Consider the following 26,349-nt stretch of genomic DNA (forward strand, 5'->3'; position numbering starts at 1 on the left):
AGGCTGGTCTTTGGGAAGCGGTGCAATTATAATATGCCGTCGGATTCTCCGGCCCGCTTCTCGCGAAGAAGCGCAAAGACAAAACAGTTAAACCCAGGCAAGATGAGTCGTCCGTTCGGACGCCGGTTCTTTAGAGGCTTCAGTGGAACCGGTGGTTCCACGGAGACTTCTCTGGAGTCTCAGGGGGAGACTTTGATTTTGCAGAAGGTGGTCTCTCAGGAGGCAGGTCAGGCTGAAGGGGCTTCCCAAGTTACTGTACTCCCTCCCTTCCTAGGGTGGTTAGGCCTTCTCCTTCTGTTTCCAAGGCTTCTCCCAGAGGCAGGCCAGTTTCAGCTTCTGTTGGTGTCACTCCTAGTTCAGCAGGGTCTGTGCCTAAGAAGCACATGCTTAAAATGGCAGAAGATTTAATTACTCTGATTAGAGGTTCTATGCCCCCTCCTGATAAGAGGCCTAGGGTGGAGCCAGAGTTGGGAAGTTTTGAGCAGGCTTCGGATATTTCAGAGTCTTCAGCTGAAGACTTGCAGGAGTATTCTCCTTATTCTGATTCTGATGCAGATGATTCCACTCCTTCTGCTTCTCCTCCAGAGGAGTTTTCCTTTTCAGAGACACTTCACTGTATGAGGGAACATTTTAAGTGGGAAGGTCAGGACTTCTCTGATTCTAGGAAAAGGCTTAGGGAGTTTTGCTGTTACCCCAGCATAGGCCCTTGGCTATACCCCTGTTCTGGATGTTGTGGAAGATGTGTTTGCAGAGGCTTCACTTAATCCTGATTCTCTGCCTCCTGCTCCTGTTAAACCGGATAGGTATTACAGGGTGCCTGAGGCTCATAAATATCTTTATAAGAGTCCTAGGGCGGACCCAGAAACTATTAGTCAGGGACCTAAGGGTGTCAAGGCCTCTGTTGTAAAAATCCGGTTCCTCTAGATAAAGAAGCCAGAGCTTTGGATAGATGGGGAAAGAAGGTCTATACATCTTCTACCTTAGCTATGAGGGCTTTGAATTGCCAGTTTCATATGTTGAAATATCAAAATTTTCTTCTTTCTCAATTGAAGTCTAAGGTGGATGCTCTGGCGGAAGGCATTGAGTGTAAAGAGTTGCAAGATTTGGTGCATGTCTCTGAACAAGTGGGTAAGCATTCATTACAGTGTGGTTTTGATGCTGTGCAGGCCTCGTCTAGGGTGGCTGCCACTGGCTCAGTTCTTCGCAGGCACGCCTGGTTAAAGGATCAGAATTTTTCTGACCATGTTAAGACAAGGATTTTGGATGCTCCTTTGCAGTCTGATGTGTTGTTTGGTTCACCTGTGGAATCAGTCTTGAAGAAAATGGAAGACAAGGCTAAGTCTATGCAGGCTGTTAAGGATTTTTTGCAAGTTCAGCCTCCGAAGTTTAGTAGGAATTGGCCTGCTAAGGGGTGGACGTATCCTTCTTATGATTCTCAGTCTAGGGGTAGATCTAGACGTGGTAGGGGCAGAGCTCAGAGTTCTTTCAGGCCTAGAACAGGAGTTCACCTGCACAATCTTCGGGTGAGGGCAGGGGCCAGTCCTTTCGTAAACAGGCCCAATGACCTACTTTTCAGCTGCCAGATCCTTCTTGCCTGGCAGCACCTTTGGGAGGAAGGTTAGCACTCTTCAAGGAAAATTGGATGTTGATTACCCAAGACAAATGGGTATTGGATATCATACACCAGGGTTACAAGTTTTATTTCCATACCTTGCCTCCTTTCAAAGGCATGCGGACGTTCCTCCTCAGCAAAGACTAGAGGCTCATAAGCAAATTTCTTTACTACTTCAAATAGGGGCCATACAAACGGTTCCTCTGCCAGAAGTGGGCCTAGGATTTTATTCTCGCCTGTTTCTAGTACCAAAGAAAGGAAACACGTGGAGACCAATTTTGGATTTATCCATCCTCAACACATATCTGGACATTCCCAAGTTCAAAATGTTAACGTTACAACAGCTTTTACCTCTGCTGGGCAAAGATCACTGGATGGTGACTCTGGATCTCAAAGAGGCTTACCTTCATGTTCCTATCAGGCCCAGTTGCAGGAAGTATCTGCGTTTTCGGGCTGGGACTTCACATTATCAGTTCTCTGCATTGCCCTTTGGCTTATCTACTGCGCCCAGAGTGTTCACGGAGGTTCTGGCTCCAGTGGTAGCTTTCTTCAGGCTAAGAGGAATACAGATCTATCCTTATTTGGATGATTGCTTGATACTGGCCCAAGAAAAGGACGAACTTCTTCATCATTTACAGTATGTGATGGCAGTGTTAAGATGCCTGGGGTATTCTGTGAACGAAATAAAGTCCAGTCTAGTACCCTCTCAGGACATGTGCTTTCTGGGTGTGAGACTGAATACAGCATCCCAGATGGCCTTTTTGACCCCGGACAAACAAAAGAATCTTTCTCTTTACTTCCACCAGTTGTCTCATCAGTCCAGGCTGACTGCAAGGACAGTCCTTCAAGCCTTGGGGTTCATGGCATCTTGTATTCTGGTACTTCCCAATGCCAAACTGCATATGAGGAAGCTACAATGGTATCTCAAGAATGTATGGACACAGCACTGCCAAGATTTGGACACTGTCATTCAAATAATACCTTGCATTCAAAAGGAATTTTTGTGGTGGGCTCAGGAATGTCACCTAAACAAGGGACTCTCTGTGACCCGGCCAGAGGCGAGTCAGATTTTAACGACAGATGCCTCAGACAAAGCTTGGGAGCTCATCTAAATGGAAAATGGATACAAGACACATGGCCTGCCAGACTTCAACATCTACATATCAACTTGAAGGAGATGTTAGCAGTCCAATTTGCATTGATAGCTTTCAAGGATTTACTTCTTCCAGGGCAGGTGTTGATTCAAACAGACAACACAACTGTCATGTGGTACATCAACAAGCAAGGGGAACATTCTTATCCTCTATGCAGACAAGCAATGATTTTGTGGGAGACTGCTCTCAGTTTACAGCTAAATCTTCAGGCAAGGTTTCTGCCAGGAGCACAGAACTCCTTAGCAGATGTGTTGAGCAGACAAATTATGGATCCCCACGAGTGGAAATTGGATCCTCATGTATTCCAGAGGTTGACAGTGTTATGGGGAACTCCAGACATAGATCTGTTCGCTTCTCCACTAAATTACCAGCTGCCAAAGTTTTGCACAAAAAGGTTTCATCCCTCAGCTTGGAAAGTGGATGCTCTCTCGTTCAATTGGAGCAATCTTCACGTGTATGCCTTTCCACCTCTGCCTCTCCTCCCAAAGGTACTGCTGAAGGTCAGACAGGACAAGCCAAACATGATTTTAATAGCTCCAGATTGGCCTCGACAGCACTGGTACCCATTACTGAGAAGTCTGGTACAGGAGCCTCCATGGCCTTTGCCTTCGATTCCTCACCTGCTGTCTCAGGAGAACGGTCATTTACTCAATGTCAAACTTCATTCTCTACATCTGACAGCCTGGCATATTCTGGTTTAAACCCTGGAGGGTCTCAGCTTCCACAACAAGTTTTGAATGTTATTTTGGAGGCCAGAAGGCCTAGTACAAGGAAAGTTTACGCAGATAAATGGAGGAGATTTTTATTTTGGAGTACAGCAAAGGACTTTGATGTTTCTAAACCTAATTTAAGTGTGGCGCTTCAATACCTTACTGAGTTATTGGACAAAGGTTTGTCCTTCTCCTCTATAAAGGTTCATGCTGCAGCAATCTCTGCTCACTATGACTGTGACCCACCATTATTTTCTCAGCCTTTGTTTAAGCAATTCCTTAGAGGGGCAAAGAATATAAGACCCCCACGTAGAGCTCCTACTCCTGCTTGGGATCTCAATTTTGTGTTGGAGAAACTCACTCTACAACCTTTTGAGCCTGCAGCATCGGCAGAGTTGAAATATTTGTCTTGGAAGACTGCTTTTTTGTTGGCCATTACCTCTGCGAGAAGGGTTTCTGAATTACAGGCCCTTATGGCAGTTGAGCCTTTCTTAATTTTCCACAAGGATAGGGTGTCTTTACGTACTAACCCTTCTTTTATGCCTAAAGTGGTTTCTAGTGTGGCTTTAAACCAAACTATTCATTTGCCTACTTTTTATGCAAACCCCCAAATAAAGGGGAAAAGATTTTGCACACTTTGGATATTCACAGACAGTTGCGATATTATTTGAGCAGAACTAAAGGGTTCAGGCAGTCTCAGCAGTTTGTTTCTTTTGCTTTGGGTTCTCAGGGCAAACCTGTTTCAAAACAAACTATTTCTAAGTGGATTGGTTTTTGTATTGCTTTCTGTTATTCCCATCATGGTAAGGAGATTCCAGCTGGGATTAGGCCTCATTCCACTAGGGCAACTGCCACTTCTACAGCTTTTTTAAGGGGGGTGGCTACTAAAGATATTTTGGAAGCAGCTACTTGGAGTTCTGTGCATACTTTCTCTAAGCATTACCACCTTCCACTTTACTCTAAATCTAGGGCTGGATTTGCAACTGCAATTTTACAAGGCATGTTGGCAGCTCCTAATGCTTTATAGTTTTGCCATCCTCCCTTACCTCTGCTTTGGGATTCTACCCATATGTAAGGACTGCAGCAATGTGAGATGAAGAACATAGTACAGTTTTGTACCTACCATAAATGTAGATGTTCGAAGATCCACATTGCTGCAGTCCAATTTACCCTCCCTCCTTCCCCTCTGTTGTTGAAGGTGGTGGTGTGGTTTGTGTTGTACGTTTTGTAAATATGGTTAGTGCACGGGTGGTTGGTTGGGTTTTGCTGGTTTTTGGCTTTGGCCTGTCTTGTTAGGGCCTTCTGACATCTGGGGCAAGAAAAGACTGAGGAAATGACGTCGGTCATGCGCTTTTGTACCCTGACGTCCTGATGTCAGTTTTAAGCGCCTTGACCGACGTCAGCCTAATACTTTGGTATTCGGGCCGACCGAGGACAGCGGACTACCCATATGTAAGGACTGCAGCAATGTGGATCTTCGAACATCTACATTTATGGTAGGTACAAAACTGTACTTTCAAAGCTGCGGAGAGCACCCCAGCCATACCAGGTTACTCATTCTATCATTCATTTAGACCCCAGACTGTGGGCAGCAAAACAAAAGGAGTTGGAGTTGCAATATATATAAAAGACATACACACCTCTAGGCTAGTCAAACAGTATGATGCACAGGAAATACTCCAGATGCAGTTAACAATTGACAAGACCCTATTCAAATCATAGCTAGCTACAGGCCTCCAACTCTGAATCAAGATGCTTACTCCACCTGTCTGGACCTCTTCGAATCTGTCAAGATTCAACTCTTTAACCTGATCCTGGGCGACTTTAACTATCCAACTATAGATTGGAAGAAATACTCATGCCAAAACACAAATGCTCAGACATTCCTTGATTTCATCAATGCAGATGCTTTAGACCAGTTAGTTGACACCCCACAAGAGGTGAAAATATCTTGGACTTAGTATTAACCGATTTGAGTAACCACATCCCTACAGTGTCTTCATCCCTGGTATAATCTGACCACAAAGCAGTCACTTTCAAAGTCAACATCTCCCCTAACCCCCCCACCCCCATAGGTAGGGTCAAACAAAAAAAAACTTCACCAAAGCTCATTACAACTTCCTGAGGGAAGGTATAAAAAGCTTCAGAGCCCCCTCCCCCTCCACAGGAACTGGGACATATGTCCAAACCTACACCAAAGTACTATATGAGCATTTATATATTTGCATGGAATCAGGAATACCAGACAGGAAAAAGTCATCCTACTCAAGGAAGAGTAAACCTATCTGGTGGACATCTGTAATAAATAAACTCTATAATAAAAGGAAAACCACTGCTGTCCAGGACCAAGAAGGAGCAGGTGTCTGATTGGAAGCATTCTCTCCTTAACCTGAACAAGCAAATAAGAGCACTAGTGAAATCATCCACATCTACTGAAGACAATCATAAGGCTTTCTTCAACATATGTTCACAGTCACAACAGAAGCACCCAAATTTGCTCAGAACTGGAGGTTAAGGACACCACATACACAAACCCTGTAGATATAGCCAACCTGCTGGCAGGCAGGTTTAGTGAAAACTTCACTCTTCTGTCCCCTCATCAGTAAAACAGGACATCCCCAGTACATTCCCCCTCCCCTTATCTCTAGGGAGCAGGTCATCACTGCCCTCTTAAAGGCAAATAATACAGCCTCCATGGGACCGGATAACATCCCAGGCTGCATCCTCCATGAACTTAGGCAGGAAGTTGCACCACCATTAGTCACCCTATTCAACCAAAGCCTGAGTACCAGCTTCATCCCAGTCGAATGGAGGACAGCTACTGTTATCCCTTTGCACAAAGGCGGAGTGTCCAGCAATCCAGGAAATTATAGGCCTATCCGCCTGACTAGCTTTATCTGCAAGGCCGTGGAGTGGATTATCATGGATCTCATTAATAAGGACATTGGCAACCTCCAGACATTTGATCCCACACAGTTTGGTTTTGTCAATGGGAGGTCATGCCTCTTAAATTTGGTCAAATTCTTTGAGACAGTCACCAAGGCCATAGATGAGGGGAAGACGGTGCACACCATCTACCTTGACCTGGTCAAGGCCTTTGATACTATTCCCTACTCACGTATAAGATAAACTCCCTCAACTAGGTACAATCCATGTGTTACCAGATGGGTAGCAAACTGGTTCACTTATAGACCCCTCCTAGTCAAAATAGGGGAAGCCACCTCAAGTAGTAGACCCATAACAAGCGGTGTACCCAATTGATCGGGCTTGGGGCCTCTGCTGTTTGTGATATACTTCTCAGAGGTACAGGCCAAATCTAGTGTGCAATGGCTGACCAAGTTTGCAGATGACTGCAAACTGGGTGCTGTCATCAATTCCTCTAGTGATGTGGACATCCTCCAAGAGGGTCTCACCCAAACAAATGACTGGTGCCAGAAACATGGCCTCAAACTGAATGCTGCATATCTGCAATCAAGCTCCATTCGAGTAACCTGCACACGTGACCTCAACCTTCTCTGTGACTTCAATAGAACATGTTGGTGAGACAAATTTGTGTTCCAGAGACTCCCCTTTTTGTGGAATAGACTCCCTCTCCATAAGCAGAGTACCTCATTAAACCGTTTTAAGCGCAACCTTGATAACTGGATGGGGAACAGAAATACACCCCTGGGATTCCACTTGTGTCCCTGCTGGACAGTGGAATAGGGTGCTGACTTTTTTGAACATGGGCTAAATTCTTGGCTAGGCTTGTAAGGGCCTCCGGGCCAATAGCCTAGTAACTTCCTATGATCCTATAAGATATATATATATATATATATATATATATGAATATAATATATATATATATATATATATATATATATAGATATACATACATACATATATATATATATATATATATACATATATATATATATATATATATATATATATATATATATATATATACATACATACATACAGTGGATATAAAAAGTTTACACAGCCATGTTAAAATGACAGGTTTTTGTGTTATAAAAAATAATACCACAATAAATCATTTCAAAACTTTTCCCACCTTTAATATGACCTATAACCTGTAAAATTCAATTGAAAAACAAATCTGTTAGGGGGAAAAAATATAAAAAATAAAAAACGTACAATATGCTCGTTGCGTAAGTGTGTACACCCTTAAACTAATACTTTGTTGAAGCACCTTTTGATTTAATTACAGCATTCAGTCTTCTTGGGTACATACCTGCCATCAAGTAAAGTGACTCTGATTAACCCCAAATAAAGTTCAGCTGTCCTAGTAGGATTTTCCTGACATTTACTTATTTGCCTGCTACAGCAAAAGCCATGGTTCGCAGAGAGCTTACAAAGCATCAAAGGGATCTCATTGTTGAAAGGCATCAGTCAGGAGAAGGGTACAAAAATTTTCCACAGCATTGGATATACCATTGAACACAGTGAAGACAGTCATCAAAAAGTGGAGAAAATATGGGACAACAGTGACGTTGCAAAGAACTGGACGTTCTTCCAAAATTAATGAGAAGACAAGACAAAAACTGGTCAGGGAGGCTGCCAAGAGACCTACAGTAACACTGAAGGAGCTGCAGGAATTTCTGGCAAGTACTGGTTGTGTATTTCATGTGACAATAATCTCCTGTGTTCTCCATATGTCTGGACTATGGGGTAGGGTTAAAAGACAGAAGCCTTTTCTTACACAGAAAAACATCCAGGCCTAGCTAAAATTTGCAAAACAATACATCAAGTCAAAATTTGCAAAACAATACATCGTCTCCGAAAAGCGTGTGGGGAAAATGTGTTATGATCTGATGTGACCAAGGTTGAACTTTTTGGCCACAATTCCAAAAGGTAAGTTTGGCGCAAAAAGAACACTTTGTATCACCAAAAGAACACCATCCCCACAGTGAAGCATGGTGATGTCAGTATCATGCTTTGAGGTTGTTTTTCTTCAGCTGGACCTGGTGCTTTAGTCAAGGTGGAGGGAATTGTGAACAGTTCCAAATACCAGTCACGTTTGGCCCAAAACCTTCAGGCGTCTGCTAGAAAGCTGAAGAGGAATTTCACCTTTGAACATGACAATGACCCCAAGCATACATCCAAATCAACAAAAGAATGACTTCACCAGAAATAAATTAAAGTTTTGGAATGGCCCAGCCAGAGTCCAGACCTAAATCCAATAGAAAATATGTGGGGTGACCTGAAGAGGGCTGTGCACAAGAGACACCCTCGCAATCTGACAAGATTTGGAGCGCTTTTACAAGGAAGAGGTGGCAAATATTGCCAAGTCAAGATTTGCCATGCTGATAGACTCCTACTTAAGAGGACTGAAGGCTGTAATTAAATCAAAAGGTGCTTCAACAAAGTATTAGTTTAAAGGTGTGGGCACACAACAAAGTATTAGTTTAAGGGTGTGCACACTTATGCAACCATTATATTATACGTTTTTTTATTTTTTATTTTTTTTTCCCCTAACAGATTTGTTTGTTTTTCAATCGAATTGTAAAGGTTATAGGTCACATTAAAAGGTGGGAAAAGTTTTGAAATGGTTTATTATGTTCTTATTTTTTTATAGACATTTTAACAAGGGTATGTAAACTTTTTATATCCACTGTATATACACACTTCTAAATATCAAAGTGCACAAATCTCAAATGTGTAATGATCAACCCTGAACGATCAAAATCCAAAACACTGAAAAAACGAAACATTTAACATTTGTTATACCCCCTCACACCCTCAGCTAATTACATACATCAGCTCTGAGATCTCGCTACAGTGTGGAAAGGGCAAATTCCCTGATCCCCACTGTGCACAATCTTGTATGAAGTTAACATCGGCAGGAGTAATCAAATGAGTTTCAGTCACCTGTGTTGGCATATATATATATATATATATATATATATATATATATATATAAAGAGAGAGAGACAGAGACATCCTGTGTTTGAATTGTCAAAAGTTTGTCAAATGTTTTGGAACTGTGTACAGTCAAGTTGCTGATATTTTTACACAACCAATCAAAAGGTGTTAGTATTTTGACTGTGTAAGATGGCGTCACAGTGGGAACTGAGAGTAGGCTTTTCCCCAGCTGTCGTGCAATCTGAGCTGTTATATCTAGATATATAAAGTTGTTGGGGGGAGGCGCACTTGCCACAATGCAAAAAAATGGTATTAGGTAGCATGGTGTATGTGATATTGCATGTACTTTATCACATGAGAAGTGCACATCTAAGAGTTACTTTTTTTTGCTTGCTATGCGTGTTGATTGTGTATGTAGAGGTTTGGACACGTAGTAGTGTGATATGAAGTGTGTGTGTGATGATTTTTTTTCAGCCTCTTGTACTGTGATCATTTTCTAATTAGATGATTTAATGTACACTCGTATGTATAATATATCTATCTATATATGTATGTATGTGTGTGGGTGGGTATATTATATGTATGTGTATTTTTATATACACACACACACATATATATATATATATATATATATATATATATATATATATATAGATATATGTACACACACACACACACACACACACAAACACACACACCTATTAATGTGCAAATATGTGTGTGTGTGTGTGTGTGCATGCAATATATATATATATATATATATATATATATATATATATATATATATATATATTTATCTAGCTCTATATATATATATATATATATATATATATATATATATATATATATATATATAGATATAGATATATATATATATATATATATATATATATATATATATATATATATATATGAGTCTAGGTTACAACGCTGACAGATGAGAAGACCGACAGCGAAATCACCGACGCCAGAAGATCGACGGATGAAAACACCGATGCGGAGAGCACCGAGATAGGGAAAGGATGTGTAAGTATGCGGTAGTGACGGACGTTAGGGTGCGAGTAAGGTAAGTGTGCGATGTTGACGGTCTGGAGGGGTTGGGGTGGGTTAAGTGAGTTAGGGTTAGGGTGCGGGTTAGGTAAGGGTGCAGTAGTGAATGTTTTGGGTTAGGGGCGGGTTAAGTGAGTTAGGGTTAGGGCGCGGGTTAGGTAAGGGTGCAGTAGTGAATTTTTTTGGGTTAGGGGCGGGTTAAGTGAGTTAGGGTTAGGCTGGGTTAGGTTAGTGTGCGATAGTGACGGACCTTAGGGTTAGGGTTTCGGTTAGGGTTGTGGATAGTTGTGTATGTAAGGTTTAGTGTTTGTTTGTTAGGATTTAGGTGTGCTTGTGTTGTGTGTGTGGTTTTTGGTCAGGGAATTTGTTTTATTTATTGGTTGTTGTGATGATGTGTTGAGTGTGTGCGGTGTCGTGTTTGTGAACTGTCGATGATGTGGTGTCGGTGATGTCGTTGTCGATGTTGTGTGCTGTTGGTGTTATAACCTAGAACCATATATATATAAGGATTGGTTTATCTCGTTTATTAATGAATTTTACAAAGAAGCTGAAAGTCCTGGACTAAAATGGTGCTGCATTGTTTTCCAGCTGCGATGAAGATGTGTTTTTTAATGACACTGCTGGCTTCTTTGTCCTTGGTGGCAGCAAGCATGTTCCTGGCATTGAAGGGTTCTTTGGACCAGTGAAGGTTTACCGTCTTACAGCACTAACAACAGATGAAGTAAGTATGTAACGGATATACCTGTGTGTTGTATTACAGTCACCATTACAGTGATACTATGATCCTTTACATTATGTGTGGAAAGCAAGCCAGAAACCCAGCCTTGCCAGATGTTGACATAATAATTTGTTCTCATACAAGTAAAATTCATATTCTCTCAGACTGTAGGTATCACTGATGAGTCCATTTTATCACACTTTTAAAGATGTACCAAAGTTTCACTGAAATAGGAACTCAGTAGTACCAAGCTAAACAGGAACACTATGTTTTAAACTGGCAAGATACTGGGTAAAGTTGAGACTGATTATGATATTAGTAATATGTTGATGAGCTTGCTACATTTTCAGACTCCTATGACTAGAGTCACAGAAGTCTGCACACCACAGTAAAGGCACTTGTATTTTATTTCTCATCTGTCTTCTGTAGAGGTGTCTGTATTTGGCAATTATTGTCATAATGTTGATGGAAACTGAGCAGCACATTACCCAATATATTAGTGAATAGAGTTCCATCTGTTGAAAGGGATGTGGCCAGTGAAACTCTATCAGGTGCTGTTTGTAATATCAGTCCTTATTTTTGTTTGTTAAAAAAATAGGCCATGATTCATAGACATGCAGTTCAGCAGCTACAGAAAGGGGATTCAAAGATAAGGCATAATGCATTGTCTGCATTGCTGTGAACTGCCCTGTGAAGTGAATTTGGAGTATTATTAGAGTGCATCTGCTGCACTCTGTTGTGTGTGAATTCCAGATAGCTTATGTATCGATAACTAAGCAAAAAAATGGGTAGAAGGTTACAGAAATGCGTAACTGAATTCATCTTTAAGAAACAGCATTTCTTTAATATAAAATATAACTTTTTGTGCATATCTAGACTTCTGAGATACACCTGCTGATTTTAATCCCTTACCTTGCACCATTTGATAGAGCCAGTTTGAACCATATTTTTTTTCTTTTTGTCCCTAATAAATTTTGTTTGATTTTTATGTGTATGTTTCTTTAGTTCAGTATTTTGTCCTGTTTGTTTTTTATGTCTTTTTAGTTGTATAATTTCTGCCATGTGCCCATATGGTTTATTCACTACATAACCCATAGTCTGTATCCTCCTTTGTTTTAGACCACAAATGTAATTTTATATTGTGTAGTGTTCAGTTTTCTTTCCATTTTGCATGCCTTTGTAGCTGTAGGTTCTTGAAGCATTTTTCTATTAATCTAGTTGACTCTGAGTGTACAATACATTCTCCTTTAGGTGCTGTTATAGTAATAATAATAATCCTATATGTTAACCAGATAGGCCCGCTGGACACATTTTTTTTTCAGGTGTGACCCAGAAGCAATGTCTGGTTAAGTTACTTGGTCAAGGACACACAGTAGACAAACAAGGGCTGAGGGAATCAACCATGTACCACAGGAGCAATATCTCTCAACTTTAACCTCTGCACCAACAGCCAGACAAGTTGTCAATTTCTTGCACATGTTTGATGTCCAAGAAACACAGCTGCTGTTTGATTATTAAGCAATAACCGACGACGTGGTGTGGTATATTGAAGATTTACCCACGGCTGGCATGGTTTAATCACAAGGGTGAAGCCCGAGTGATTAAATAAAGCCAACCATGGGTAAATTTCAATATACCACAACCACGGAGTTGGTTATTTCTATTATACAATGACATAATTTAAGAAATACTTACTTTTCTTAAATAATGTCTTTGTATAACAGCACATTACTGTTCTTCTGCCGATGGTGGTATACTGCTTCCTTGTCTTGATATACTGCGTATGCGTGTAGGACTTGCGTTCCTACACATACCCAGTGCATCAGTGCTCTGAAACGGAAGCAACAGAGAAAAGAAAATCTCTGTTACACCGTTTATTTCTTTCTTTTTTTTTTTTCATTTATTAAAAAAAAAAGGTTTTGGACACTTTATACCAATGGAAAAAAGTCCGGGCGACCGGTCCTTTTTCTGTTGGTATATTGTGGGATTTACAATGGGCACACTGACCAATCAGCATGCACATTTTGGAATATTAATGGGGGGTTATTGTATAATAAACTTTTTATCATTTTGTTCCAAGCTTGTACTGACGCACAAACATGGAAACTTCAGTGGCATGCAAATTACAGCATAAGTAGCTGAACTGTATGCTAAGGAAGCAAATCAACATGGTCGTGCGATTCAACAGGTTGTAAAGCAACCGTGTAGACTCCATGCTCGGGTTGGCCATGTACTCGAAAGCTTTCCGAATACAGCCATGGAAAGGAGTCTACATGGAAACAAGAGCAAGTAACCCCACACACATTATGACATTATCAAACATGTTGGATGCTAGAAAATGAGATTAACAATAGCAACAATTCCTTTTTAAGTGCCATGATATAAATGCAGCTTTGTACCCCCACCCCCAAATGAAGAATGTATTCATAACTAATGTAGACAGCTAAAAGTGTAAACCCCATGAAACATAGTATTCAAAACCTGCATTTCTGTGTGTATATATATATATATATATATATATATATATATATATATATCTATATATGTATATATACTTCAGTAATACCCTACCTTGAGTGTACAACATTGGGGTCCCCTTCAGTTTCCCTGCCTACATAGTTACCAGCCATGTAGATTCAGGGTTGTCAGCATGGTGAAGATGCAAATGAAGTCAATACTCATTAGAATTGATGAATCTCAAAAACTTGTAACCGTGTAGGGGTGTTCACTTCGTGTAGGCACCTCCATAGTGTTCCTCTTGAATGCAGAGCAGCAGTAAATGATGACATCTGGGGGTGTGTCATGTCACACTTACAGAGGTGTACATATACGTCTATGAAGTGTAAAAGTGCATGTAAGCAGTGCACAATTTACAAGTTCTGATTCATCCTCTTTATTGCTTGTGAAACTGTATCGTCTGTGTCTGCTTTAAGTTAAAATTCTTTTTTTAATTTTTGTCCTTGGTGTGATGTGGCACTTAGCACAACCACGGGAAATGGAGAAATGAATAGCAGGTTTGTTGATGCATGTCATGTAGCTGTTCCTGTGGCAGCATGTGTATGTATAGGGCTAGAGTATAGAATGCCCTGGGTTCTAGTATAGGGTCTGCAACCTTTCCTACAACTTTTTGAGCTGCATGTTTGCGAGATGTCACAGGAACGGAGAAAACTAATAACAAGATCACCTGTATTTACCACATTTCAGCATTGATGCATGCAGCGGTGCATAGGTGCACATCATGCACTAATGAGCACCAACGGAGTTGATATATTCAGCAAAGCAGCAGTTGTTTTCGTAGGTGCTGATTACGGCATAAGCAGGCGATTTTTCAGTACGGTGGAGCTATTCAACAAGCTGTAAAGCATCCATGTAGCCTGCATTCTGTTTTTTTCCTGCATAATTCAATACCATGGGAGTAGAGAGAAGGAAATTCTAGGCCTGAAATAAAATTGTATCAACTGCTGCTTTTGCAAGTTAAGTCCTGAATCTAGAATGTATTCTTTAATAATATTATGGCATATCCTTGTATATCTTAACTTGGTGCAGTAATGAAGTAAATAGTGGTGGATTTTTACAAGATTTTTACAGAAAGTACCTTAACATGTGACAACAGACACGTATTTTACTTATATGTGTGCATTACTAAGTTTTTCTTTCTTATTCTTCACATTTTTCATTGCACATTTTGCATGATGTGGTGCATAGTGCAAACAGCAGAAGCGGGTAATGGCTTTGTTTATCTGATTTGCGCAAAATACGGTGGACCACGTACGAAGCAGAAGGCCAAAAATAGTAACCAGATACAGTCAATTAAAGCACTTGGCCATCTTGAAAACTTGGCCTGGAGTACAGATGGTACTGGGTTCTAGTACAGAGTGTGCAACCTTTGTTTTCTGCTGTGACAGTAAAGTGCAACATAGACAACTGTTTCTTTATTATTCTTGTGGCAACATGTGTAAGTGTAGGACTGCCATAGACATGGTCCTGCATTTGAATACACCATATTCCATATAGTAGTATTTTTACTGATAGAGTAATCTATGTATTATTATATTTATGATCAAATATATGACTTTGGGTATACTGTGTAGTATAGTCCTGTAAATGTATTGCTGCTATCTTGACCAGCATGGCTTTAACTTTTGCGAAAAACACATAAACAACTGTACATGAAATTGCTTGCCACTGTTGCATTCTGCTTGACAGAAGTTAGCAATATGGCTTGTATTTGCACACCACTTACCTACGTGCAAACAGGTAGAACTCACATGCGTGTACACTTTTTAATCATTGCGCAAATCCACTGCTCACTGCACTATGGAACTATATATATCATGCTTTCTTATTGGTGTTTATTGTCCATTTCCTTTATATAACATAAAACTACGTTTGGAAACATTACAAATTCAGGGCACATTCTAAGTATGCTTCAGATATTCACAATACTTACATGTGTTGTCCCCCAACCCACACTCCAAAGCAGTACAACCCTGGGAGCTCAGTATTGCTTTACACACATACACATTCACACTACAAAGTGTGTATGTACGTGTGTATGTATATATATATATATATATATATATATATATATATATATATATATATATATATATAATGTTGTGTGTACTCTCATGGACAGGGCTAGTCAGTGGTGCTGAGAACCTTGCTCTGTTGAACTCAAACATCCAACTGTGTTCAGTAAGGGTACTTGTATTTTTACACACCTAGGCTTCTATACACCCTAGTGCTGTTAAGCTACTAGCCTCATATAAACCTGTGAATCTATGTGCCTATGCAGGCCTCCAAAACTGTTGTCCCCCACATGGCCTGCTGATGTAATCTATGCAGCCATGTAAAAGTCAGACTTGTGCTGTGAATCTTGTATAAAATACTGAGTTCTGTAGTCTGTGTATCTTAGATAGGTAGTGGTTATCCTCTCACTGCAGTCAAGTGTGTGCGTGTGTGTGTGTGTGTGTGTGTGTGTGTGTGTGTGTGTGTGTGTCTATCAGAAGTGCAAGTGTGTATCCTGCAGTTACTACCCCATAAACTGACAGTATTTTGATACCTGCACCTGCCTACACATCCATTTCAGGCAGGCCTCCCACCTTCTTTCCAACATGCACTGCTGATGCCATCCAATATACGTTGACTTGCAGCAATGTAAAATTCAAACTTGTGCCATGGTGCTTGTGTAGAGTACTGTGCTCTTAGATAGATAGGGGTTCTGTTCTCACTACAGTTAATTGTGTGTGTGTGTTTGTATCACTACACAGCTTATTATTCATGCTATCCTACAGTTACTTCTCCAATGGCATGGCTTGCTAGTCTTTTGATATTTGCATATGCCTACACATCCCTTTGATTCAGCCCTCCCAACCTCTTGTCTCCCACATGGCCTGCTGATGTCATCCACTATATGTTGACCTGCAGACATATGAAAGTCATACTTGTGCTGTGGTGCTTGCATAAAGCACTGTGTTCTGTAGCCTGTGTACTTAGGTAGGGGTTCTGTTTTCACTGCAGTCAAGTGTGTGTACAAGCCTACACATCCATTTCATGCATCCCTCCCAGTCTGTTGTTCCCCACATGACCTGCAGATAGATGTCATCCACTAGGTGTTAACCTGCAGACATATAAAAGTCAGACTTGTGCTGTGGCGCTTCTGTAAAGTACTGTGTTCTGTAGTCTCTGTACTTGGATTAGTAGGAGTTTTATTCTCACTGCAGTCAACTGGATGTGTGCGTGTATTTTTACTCAGCAGAGTAGACTTGCTAACCTACAGTTACTTCTCCAGTGGCATGGGTTGCTAGTCTTTTGATACTTGCACAAGCCTACACATCCATTTCATTCAGCCCTCCCAACCTCTTGTCTCCCACATGGCCTGCTGATGTCATCCACTATAAGTTGACCTGCAGACATATAAAAGTCAGACTTGTGCCATGGCGCTTACAAAAAGTATTGTGTTCTGTAGTCTGTCTACATAGGTAGGGGTTCTGTTTTCACTGCAGTCAAGTGTGTGTGTGTGTGTGTGTGTGTGTGTGTGTGTGTGTGTGTGTGTGTGTGTGTGTGTGTGTGTGTGTGTGCGGGCGCGAGAGAGAGAGCGGTTACTTGACATTACAGTGAGCCTTTTACACCAGCATGTGGGACATTGTTATCATCATATGCTCAACAGACAATGCTGATGTCATCAGTGGTATCAGATTATTGCATATGCAATCATCCCACCAGAGCAGGATCAGACACTGGCCTGGTGCCCAGGCAGATGTCACCTTAGGTTCATAGGAAGTTACTAGGCTACTGTCCCTAGAGCCTTTATAAGCCATGTTATAGCCTTGTTCCCTTATTGACCAGGTTGTATAGTCTATATTTGCAGTGCAAGTCTATGATCAGCACTGACTGCCCTTATCCAAGGGGGACATAGGTGACACTCCCGGGGTACATTTATGGTCTCCCATCCAGTTGTCTAAATTACGTTTAAATAGGGTCATTGAGGAGCTCTGTTTTACATGAACTGGGAGCTTGTTCCAGAGGAGTGGCAATCTCTGAGAGACATATCTGTCTCTCCAGCATGTCCTGTTAATGTCCCAGGCTAGGTTAAGATCCCTAGAGTGACTGAATCTTGTCCCATGTGACTTGTAGATGTGCAGCATTTCTATTAGGGCAGGGTCAAAGACTGCTCTGTAGGCCAGGCACAAGTCACCTCTTAGCAGCTTATAAGATACAGAGTACAGTGAGAGGGCTTTCAGTCTGTCCATGTAGGTCATGTGGTGAAGGCCCTGAATTTTCTTGGTGAGAAACCACTGAGGTCTCTCCAGCTGCTACAGGTGTCTGGTGAGGTACATACAGAAGGGAGCATTTTACTCTGTTAGTGGTCTGATAAAGGATGAGTACAGGGAAGTTATAACATCCTTAGCTCTGGATGTGATGCCCTTACTTATGAGATGTACAATATAAAAGACCTTCGTTACCACAGTGGATACATGGTGATCGATGTTAAGGTTGCTATCAACCTGTGTTCCCAAATCTCTTGCCATGGGGTTTGAGCTAAGGGGGATATTGTTAATATTGTAGTTTACAGGGACTTCCCCTTTACTGAAAGGGGTGATAATGCATTATTTTGCATTTAGTTTAAGTCTATGGCTTTGGCACCATTCATTTGTCTGTGTAAGCCTTTTTTGTAGTATGTCAACATCATTGGGGGGCTCAATGATTGCACCTAGTTTGCAGTCAACAGTGACCATGGTAAGCCACATGCCATCTATTTTCTCCTGGACTTCTGAGAAATAGATTCCAAACAGTAAGAGGCCCAGCACAGATCCTTCTGTTACATTTGTGGTAACTGGTCTGCCGGTAGAGGTGGAATCCCCAACTTTGATTGTATGAGTTCTGTTGATAAACCAGTTGGCTACCCATCTAGTGACATATGGGTTAAGTCCCATTTTTTTTTTATTTCTCCAAATCTTTTGAGTTTCTAATACCATGATGGGAATGGACTCCATTTCTAAATCAAAGTATGATTAAAATTCATGAAATTAGTATTGTTTAAATCTTGGATGCCAGCCAGAAGTGCTCTTTGTAGCACCCACAATGTGCCCAGTAATGACTCCTTCTGTAATTTGTACAGAGTTACATGTATCTGTAACATATATACGATTGTAGATTATTTTTTATAAGACCCCTTGCTCCTACAGCTATTGGAACTGTCTGGTTATCTTTCTTCCAAATTGCTCTTGTTTCTGCCTGCAAATCCTGATATTTTATGACTTTGTGTCTCTCTGTACGCAAGACACTATAGTCTCCGGGTGCAGCGATTTCAGTGATCAATAGTACTTCTGTCTTCTTTTCATGGACCACTATATCTTGTTTTCTCGCATCTATCTTTTGAACTGTTGGTAATGGGTGATCCCATGTGATGTATACTTCATCATTTTCTATGATGCTTTGTGGCTTACGTTTCTTGGGCCGCCAATATTAACCTTTCATCTTTTGGTTTAAATTTGCCTCTCCTTAATAATTACTGAGTTTGATCCTGATCAATGTGAGGTTGTTCCAAGAGTTTTCTATACTTGCAACTATATTTATGCATTTTCCACATTTCTTGCCTATTAATCTGATCCTTCACCTTATATTCTTTCTTTTGTTTTTGGCAGATTCAGTTGCTGCCTGATTTTTATCTACTTTTGGTTTGATTTCCATTCCTGTTTGATGCTGATATGCTTCTGCTAGACTAAGAAGGGAAGTCATCTTAGATTTATTCTCTTCATATTTCAAAACTTTCACTATGCTTGGGTCTTGTGAGGTCAGCAGATTTTTTGCAGTCCCATGATTGCAGATCTATACATGTAATCAATTTCAAGGAGGCCCACATCTCCTTCGGAATGGGGAATATTTAATCTTGGTATGCACTGATTTTTATAAATCATTTGATGAGCATGAAGCATCCTTCTTGTTTTCCTGTCTAATCTATCCAACACCTTTTGGGATGAGTCAATCACTCCAAAAAAAGAAGTTATGTACTCACCATAACGTTCCATGTTTGTTGTCCATATCGCTGTTCATTGTTACAATGATGGGTTCGGAGCTGATCCTTGGCTCTGACACGGCTGAATAATTAGCTGAAAGTCTCAAACCTGGCTTGTGGCAAGAAGGTATCCCACAGTGCAGTGGTGTAATTCCCCAGATCTTGTTTGCTGCTAATACTGAAACAATATGTATCCTATATACTTATCTACAAACATTTACATATAAACATGTATCTAAGTCTACTGTATGTACTGGAAGGTGAAACAAGCTGAGAGAAAGAACTCCTGAAAAGTAGTAAAAAATCTACCAGGTCCACAAGGAGTCTTTGGCAGGGGGAAGGAGGGAGGGTTCATAAGAATGAACGGTGAGATGGATAACAAACATGGAATGTTATGGTGAGTACATAACTTCAAAAACAAACAAAAACCAAGAGGGTAGGCTCCACAAGTGTATCCAAGGTGGTAGACTTCGAAAATAAAAACAGTGATTCAAGAAGTAAGTCAATTAGGATAAACCTCTTGTGTAAAAATCCACATGAAACCACGTAAAATCCGAGAATTTATTATACACAAGGACCAGACAAAGCGAATAACGTAAAACACTCAAAAAAAGCGTTTTTCGTTCGGTACACTGCCCGAACTTCTTCAGACAAACATTAGTCCTGTTAAAATGCTCTATTTAAATACTTAGTTTGCATAATTGGTTCATTAAAGTAGTGCTCTGTAACATCTAAACAACCGTCATGAAAAAAGCAAGCTAAATCAAACTGGCTAAATAGATTAACCTAGTGGACACGACAGGAAACATCCTCTGATAGACAAATTTTGGTTAAAAGTTTAAAATAACCACGGTGAAAAAAAAAATAAATATGCTGAATAAATATTGTAAATAGTGAATAGTACACTGTTGGATAAACAAGTGAGTGATGTTTAGGTTTAAAATCAACTTAAGAAAATGGCTCTAAATATGCCAAATAATGAGAACTACTGAAAATAAACAAATGGGGTGGGATAAAGTAAAATACAATAGGTAGTAAAAGAAACTTATTTAGTTTTGAAAAAACATCCTGTTCCAACCAGACATGTTAACTTACTAACAAACACAACCATTGTAAAATAAGTGTGTGTATGTATGTGTGTGTCACTAATGTACATTCAACAGTCCTACCCTCCCATGTCAAACTAATACAGTTGTAATAAAATAATTTACTTAAAAAAGAAATATGTAATACAATTAGCAACAGTTTGGCTGAAAATGTTTATGTATCTCTACACTGAGTCACATTATATTTATTAACCTAATAGACATCAATTTCATCCTGTAAGAATTTCCTTAGGGAGTAGCCAGATAAATATGTACACAAAGTTTACCCGGTACAGGTGTCTAATGACCTGAATGAAAAATTCGTATTGTAGGTAGTAGTTTTATCTTAATAAACTATTGAGTTTGAGTAAACACATAATCGAACAAGCCTCATTGAGGCCAGGGGTTTTGTGTGCCACCAAACGTAACTGCCAACTAAGTTCCTTCTTTTCCAATTGGAGCCTTAGCAGGTTTTCATTGACAAGATTAAAGTTGTCAGTCTGTACTTGGTCGATGGCCATAAAATCAAATAAATGGCCTTCATTCCGATTACAATGTTTTGCAAGGGCATTTTCATCCTTGTTTGTACTAATTGCGTAACCATGTTCATACACCCTGTCCTTCAAACACCTGTCCGTTTTGCCAACATAAAATGCGGGACATTGTTTGCACTGTGCCAAATAAACAACACGCCTACTGTTACAATTGAAACGTTTCCAAATCACAAATGTTTCATTCCCTATTGTGAATGAATCGGCAGTGTTGATGTGTGCACAGTGCCTACATGCCCCGCACTTTCTGGTACCTCCCTTAACCCTGGATCTCACCGATTTCCTTTCAAGAAGTTGTTTCATATTGGTGCCCCTCCTAAATGTAATAGTGGGTCCAAGTTCAAAGGTTTGTGTTGGTTCATTATCCAAAGATAGGCAGAACCAGTATTTTCTGACCACCTTAGAAATTTCGAAGGCTTCTGGGCAGTAGGTGAAAACAAATGAGACCATAAAGTTTTTGTTTCTCCCTACTGACTCGACAGTAGTAACCCCTGAGTTATTAAGAGCCCCAATGATTTGGGAATCAGTCCCGTTCGCATTTGGTTCATCAGGGTATGTTACTATATTCCGTGGCCCTAGTATTGCTTTGAATACCCCATGTTCCCTTTTTGAGATAACCTCACTGAATATTCCTTCTAGGAATGAACTTGGGTATCCTCGATGTTGAAACATTTGGTACAGATTCTCACATTCATTAACAAAATCTTCCTCAAGTGTGGTCATCCTGGCCACCGTTACCAGTTGGCCCTTCACCACTGATTTCTTCTGGTGGCGAGGGTGGGAACTGGAAAAGTGTAAGTATGTGTTGGAGAACGTGCTTTTCCTGTGGATTTTAGATGTATAATGCCCTTGATGTTTACTTAGGACAATATCTAGGAAACAAATATTATTTTCTTGAAAGTTCATAGTGAACTTAAGGAACTCTGTAGTAGAATTAAGAAATTTTACTAGCTCCTGAGCTGATGTCTCATCCCCTTTCAATAAGATGAAGATGTCGTCCAGGTATCTTTTATACATATAAATATTTTGTTTCCAAACACTATTCAGCACACAAGATGTCTCCCAGTGGGCCATGACTAAGTTTGCAAAACTTGCGCCCACTGGGGACCCCATAGCTACACCTATTTTCTGTAAGAACAACTTGTCCTCAAAGGAAACATAGTTGTTCTTCAAAATCATGTCCAGTAGTTGTTCGACTAGATTACATTGGTCGCTAGTAGCTCCCTTTGACCCTATAAATTCTACAACCCACCGGATACCCAAATCCTGGGGAATACTAGAATAGAGGTCACACACGTCCACTGTCAAAAAGTTAAATGAACTGTCAAACACCACTTTCTGCATACTCTCAAGAAAGGACCATGAGTCCCTCAATATTTGGGTTTCCCCCTCCACATATTTTTTAAGAATTGAATCAACCAGTTTAGCAGCAGGGTAAGTTATTGATTGACGTGCATCAACAAGTGTACGAAAAGGGTTTTTTTTTAAGTCTTTGTGGAGTTTCGGAATCCCAAAAATTTTTGGGATTCTAGGGGCAAGCATTGTTAGATATTGGCTTTGCTCGCCATTAATTAAACCGTCAATAAATAAGTCATTGATGTGTGACTTAATATGGTGGTATGCTTGATTGAGCTGGTTCTTGCTTACTGACTCATAGGTGTCCTTTTCAAGTAATGTCAACATAATTTTTACATAGTCGACATTGTGGACAATTGCTAGACCCCCTCCCTTATCCGGTTTCATAAGTCTCATTGGTAAATTCCTAAACAGTAACAAAGAACACGAATCCTACCAAATGTCAATGATCCAGAGAGGGCGTCAGCAATACGTATCCAAAAAGCTCGGACACCAAAAAAGTAAAATAATCATCCGTTTTATTATTAAAAACACACTGAACACCAAGGTAATAGCAGCAACAATAGGTTAAGCGCTTTCGTCTGATAAGCATCAGACTTCCTCAGAACCATGATTGAAACACTCCAGTTGTATTTAAATACATTTTGGCGCCAACAACCTTGCACAAACAATTATGTCTTAAAGAGCAACACTCCTTTGCTATTACATACTGTTGAACATCCTATATATATTTATATATATATATACTGTTCCTCAAATTCCTGGTATTACTAAATACATGACTGAAAATAAGTTGCAATAAAAATATAAAACATTGTACGAACTACTCAGTCGTCAAAAGTACAATACTTACAGTGTTCACATCCAAATAAAGATGGAAAATGAAAATGAACCATATGTGTGTAAACCAACTCTGTGCAAATAACACTGACTAGCCGATTACATCTTCTACCAATAGACTGCCTATCTGACACTAATTAAATATAATAATATAATATAAAAATGCATATGTATAAGAAAAACTAATGAATTAAACCTTCAATGATTAATAATATACATAGTGCAAAAAATGTAAACATGTATTATGAGATGGAAACGGTAGAATAGTACTAACATTGTGGACAATTGCTAGACCCCCTCCCTTATCCGGTTTCATAAGTCTCACTGGTAAATTCCTAAACAGTGTCAGTAAATGTTTGTCATCCTTAGAAATGTTGTACTGATAGTTACTCCACATTCTAGAAACTATTTCTCTAAATTCTAATTCACAAAGCTGTTCAAACAAATACAGTGAGTTGTTTAAGGGTGGGTTAAAACTACTAGGGACACGCAGTGGGTCAACATGAGAGTTAGAATTACCAAATATCATGTTAAGATTCAGCTTCCTGATGAACATTTTAAAATCAATTAACAGTTCTACAATGTTGCAAGCTTGAGAAGGTACAAAAGTAAGCCCTTTAGCAAAAAGTTCAACCAGTCCACTGTCAACATGGCACTCGGTGTAATTGTAGATCTTAAAATCAGCATCCTTGTTGGTCACAATTTCAAATAACGTTAATCCCACTGTTTGTTGTTGCTCCGCGTGTTGTAATATTTCTTCGGGGCAGCTGATTGTTTCGGTTTCCAATTCCTCCCCCTCCCCCCTCTGTAGTTTTTTTGGGGGCCTTGATTTGACCAGTCATCACCCTCCAAGGTGTCAAAAATGGTGTCAGGGTCCCCTGAACCTTCCATCCTCACGTCAAGTTCCTCAGTAACCAAATTATTCATTTATTCAGTTATTCGCTTTGTCTGGTCCTTGTGTATAATAAATTCTCGGATTTTACGTGGTTTCATGTGGATTTTTACACAAGAGGTTTATCCTAATTGACTTACTTCTTGAATCACTGTTTTTATTTTCGAAGTCTACCACCTTGGATACACTTGTGGAGCCTACCCTCTTGGTTTTTGTTGTTTCATGCTACGTACTCGGTAACCTTGAGTACATAACTTCTTTATGTTATGTTGTCCTTGTGACGACCATGCCCTGGCCCAGCAATCAAGGAGCCTCAATCCTCACCACTAACACCAGGGAGGTTGTCTCCTAGAAGAGAGGAAAGGATAACTAATACACACAGTAAAGTACAATTTCCCTTAAGTGCACACAGAGATCACAGTCAGTCTGGGGCTGGTTGCTCCTTTCCTCACCAGGTCCCCAATAAGACTCTCCACTGGCACAGTTATATGGTCCAGGTCTCAGCCTAGCTGGGCAAGCTAGACCTCCAGTACCCTCTCTGTTCAACCAGTGCTTCGTGCCCCTGCCAAGTAGCTGACACAACACACACACACTTTGAGATAAGTATTTATACAACTTCACAGACACTCCTGGGAAAGGCTGACACAGATTCTCCAGCTGTGCCCCTTTACCTAGACCATACAGTAGTAATCACCGCCACCACCCAGCTAATAATATCAGCTAATAAAAAGTACTCTAGAGCTTATCTCTACACAAACCAGCCACAGGTAAAGGTTTTTAAAATATTTAATAATAAATAATTAAAACACAAGACAAAACTACTACACCACAGAAATATCTAAGAGTTCAGAGATCACACAGAAACTTAAAATAATACACTAGGACAGGTCTGATTTCAAAGAAAAATACCTAATTAATCTTTACTAGCTTTAACTATTCCTACAAGAAATCACAGTGCTAGAAACTTACATGTGAGCTTAGGTAGAGTGCCGAGTTAGATATCCAAAATCAAAATGCCCCCAGTCTCTTGTGAGAAATAGAATTTAAACATTACTAACAAACATGTCTCTAAGGCCCTCCCAAATTACATCATTTTTGACACTTATCTGGAGTTCTCAGGCCACAAACTGCATTATTTAGCAATCTAACACCTGCTCAGAAACTTCCAGCAATATAAGTCATTTCACATGTATATTCTAACAGAAAATAGAGCAATAAAGCACATTCCACATCTAAATTCTGGTCATAAACTTTAGCCTTAAAACAATGGGTATGAAACCTTCATCCAGATGCACTGGAGCTGAATTCTAACATGAAAGGGTCACAACATGCTTCACTGGGCCAGTAGAGTGCAATGTTGTCACATATTTTGCAGTTCAACATTTCACAGTATTTTTTTACTCCCAAGAAACATGCCAGTATTTTACAAATGCCAGAATTATATATCCAATTCTATCTGACTAGGCTGGCAGCCTTCGCCCATCTCTCTCCAATCGTCACAGTCCTATCTCGCCTTCATTCTTAAAATAATGGGACAGCGTCCCTAGCACCTTTTCCCTTGGTGGCTCACTGTCCCTGGAGGCCAAATCCACTTTGTAATGAGTGATAAAAGTATGTGTACTACACCATTTCTAATACAAATGTATTAGTCTTATTCATCTATTCTTAGATAAATTTTTTCTTTTTCCTACTGAAATATAAAATATATAATCTTAGGCTTGTACTATAATTGTTAAAACTTATGTACCAAATTATACTGTTATTGTCTTTGTCTTGACCTTTTATGTTGTTGTAATTTGTGGAGCTTTTCTCCCCGGGCCTCCACTGAAAATGGACATATATCCAGCTGGACTAGCTCGGTCAACAAACGTAAAATAAATAAATAAAATAAATGTGGAGTAGACCAAGTAGCTGCTGCACAAATATTATCTATGGGAATTCTGGCTTGAAAAGCAGATGACATAGCCATAGCTCTAATGGAATGAGCCTTCA

At 40.0% G+C, this 26,349-nt stretch overlaps 1 protein-coding gene across 2 annotated transcripts in view; it reads left to right on the forward strand.

Annotated features, from left to right (window-relative positions):
• SEL1L3 (SEL1L family member 3) overlaps positions 1-26,349 on the forward strand; it is a 1,757,172-nt gene that overhangs the window by 838,526 nt on the left and 892,297 nt on the right. For both annotated transcript variants that reach the window (XM_044062158.1, XM_044062159.1), the window contains exon 7: positions 10,983-11,115. In XM_044062158.1, coding sequence (XP_043918093.1) covers positions 10,983-11,115 — 133 coding nt within the window. The remainder of the gene's footprint in view (positions 1-10,982; positions 11,116-26,349) is intronic.

This window comes from Protopterus annectens, chromosome 2.part1 (assembly GCF_019279795.1).
Source record: "Protopterus annectens isolate FY-2018-M chromosome 2.part1, PAN1.0, whole genome shotgun sequence".
Classification (NCBI taxonomy): Eukaryota; Metazoa; Chordata; order Ceratodontiformes; family Protopteridae; genus Protopterus; species Protopterus annectens.